General features: G+C 40.0%; 1 protein-coding gene across 2 annotated transcripts in view; it reads right to left on the bottom strand.

Moving 5' to 3' along the window:
* LOC116378351 (tyrosine-protein kinase Fer-like) overlaps nucleotides 1-1,637 on the bottom strand; it is a 5,012-nt gene extending 3,375 nt beyond the window's left edge. Inside the window, exons 1-2 of one of the 2 annotated variants that reach the window (XM_031840212.1) lie at nucleotides 1,333-1,637; nucleotides 323-531 (exon numbers count right to left, since the gene is read on the bottom strand). In XM_031840212.1, the coding sequence (XP_031696072.1) occupies nucleotides 323-391 (69 nt within the window). In that variant the 5' untranslated portion in view covers nucleotides 392-531; nucleotides 1,333-1,637. Of the gene's footprint in view, nucleotides 1-322 lie in introns of both variants that reach the window. The other variant, XM_031840214.1, reaches the window with a different exon arrangement.
* Between the last annotated feature and the right edge of the window lie 346 nt (nucleotides 1,638-1,983).

The following is a 1,983-nucleotide window of genomic DNA, read 5'->3' as shown; positions in this document are numbered from 1 at the left end:
GCACAGAGTACCTGAGCAGGTAGAGAACAGAGTACCTGAGCAGGTAGTGAACAGAGTACCTGAGCAGGTAGAGAACAGAGTGCCTGAGCAGGTAGTGAACAGAGCACCTGAGCAGGTTTGGTAAACTTTCCCTTCTGGTTTCTGGTTTTTCTCTCAAAGAACAAAGGAAGTGATTTACAGATGCAGATTTCTCTCTCAGTAGCAAACCAAACTTAGATTTTATCTGGGCTTAAAGAGTCCATGTGGTCTTAAAGAGTCCATGTGGTCCACTTCTCTCCTCTTCACGGCCAATAAAAACCAAACCATGTTTAGAGACGTGTACCTTTAACTCCCAGTCTTGCAGCTTCAATAATCCCTCGTGGGAATTCCTCAGATCCCGACCGAACCCCATCCTGGATCTCTCTCTCTCTCTCTCTCTCTCTCTCACACACACACACACACACACACACACACACACACACACACACACACACAAAATCTCTCTCACTCACTCTAACGGCGAGGGCGAGCAGGGAATGATTGCATGGTCGTCTGTGGAGAGAAGTAACAATAAAGGTTATTATTATTTATTAGAGTAAAAGACAGACGAGTAGATATGATTAATATATCTGTAGATGTAGCTGATAATACTTTAGAGTTTCATTAAAGAAACATTATGCATTTTATTTACTTGTAATACAGCTTCATATTTAGTGTACTTTTACCACAGTAAAGGCTCAGAATACTTCTTGAACATCCTCTTTAAAACATATTTCACAAATTTTTCTCCCCAAAAATCTCAAAAACTTTTAAACTGATTTCTTAAACCCTTTAAATCCAAAATAAAATAATGAAGTATAAAAATAAACTTCATTCTTACACAAAATCACTTCTTATATTATTTGAAACCTTCAAATATCCTGCATGTTTGTTTGTTTCTACATTAAAAGAGTCTGTCACCATGAAAGTCTCCAAACTCCTGTCACTATCAAAACAACCTTCATCTTTAATCCAGAAACTTCATAAACTTATCTAAACTTCCTCCCGACTGCTCTCAAACCTTCTTTAACCCGAAATGACACCAAAAGCTTTGAAATCGTTATTTTCAAACAGGTTTAAATCCCGTCAACGTCTCCAAATCTATAAAAATTCCATCAGCTCTGGTGTAAAAGTGAAGCTAGGCTAACACTAGCCGCTAGCTTCTCATAGAAACGAATGGGAAATGAAGCTAGCATGCTAACAAGGATCGGCGGCAGCTCTGAAGTTTCCATCGGAACTGTGAGGAACACTGAAGCTAAAACAGACTAACGGCTGTTTAACTTTTATTAAAAACAAGTAAACAAACGGACACACTTCTGTCCGTGTTTGTGAGCTCGTTCCTCCGGTAAATAAAGAGAAAGACTGAGGAGGAGCGGTGGGAAGAGTCGGGAAGAAGCTTCGGTGTTTTTTCTTCTTCTCCTTCTTCTTCTTCTTCTTCTACGCTTTCAGCCGCAGTAAACTCCCCGTGAGGCGGACTCTCTGTCCGGGTCACCGCGGTCCTCGCCCGTCCTCCTCCGGGCTCATTCCCTCCTCTTCTTCGTGTTTTTCTCCGCTGTTTTCCCCGGTTATTCCTCCCGGTCGTCCCGGTGATACAGCTAACAGCTAACGGTGGCTAACAGGGAGGGGCTTCCGGCGGAAACGGAAAATGGGAAAAAGAGGGAGCAGGAGGAGGAATTTATTTTATTAAACAACAACAACATATTTAACATTAAATATTAAAATACCATCAAAGTGCATTATTACCCATTAGTGTTTCTTATGTATTTTATTATACTATTGTATTAAACAACAACAATATTAAAGGGTAAGTGCATTATTTATTTATTTAGTTTTTTTATATCCTATATTGTCAAAGTAGTTATGTTTTAGCATCAAAATGATAATTTCCCCACGTGACCTGACGTAGGTTTCTACCTCCGGTTCTCGTGAAGCCAAAGCTTCATGTGTTAAAGCTGCATTCTCTCT

Source organism: Anarrhichthys ocellatus, unplaced genomic scaffold (genome assembly GCF_004355925.1).
Source record: "Anarrhichthys ocellatus isolate YVR2014 unplaced genomic scaffold, GSC_Weel_1.0 scaffold2466, whole genome shotgun sequence".
Lineage (NCBI taxonomy): Eukaryota > Metazoa > Chordata > Actinopteri > Perciformes > Anarhichadidae > Anarrhichthys > Anarrhichthys ocellatus.
The sequence above is the reverse complement of the archived record's forward strand: the minus strand, read 5'-3'. Positions and strand labels throughout refer to the sequence as shown.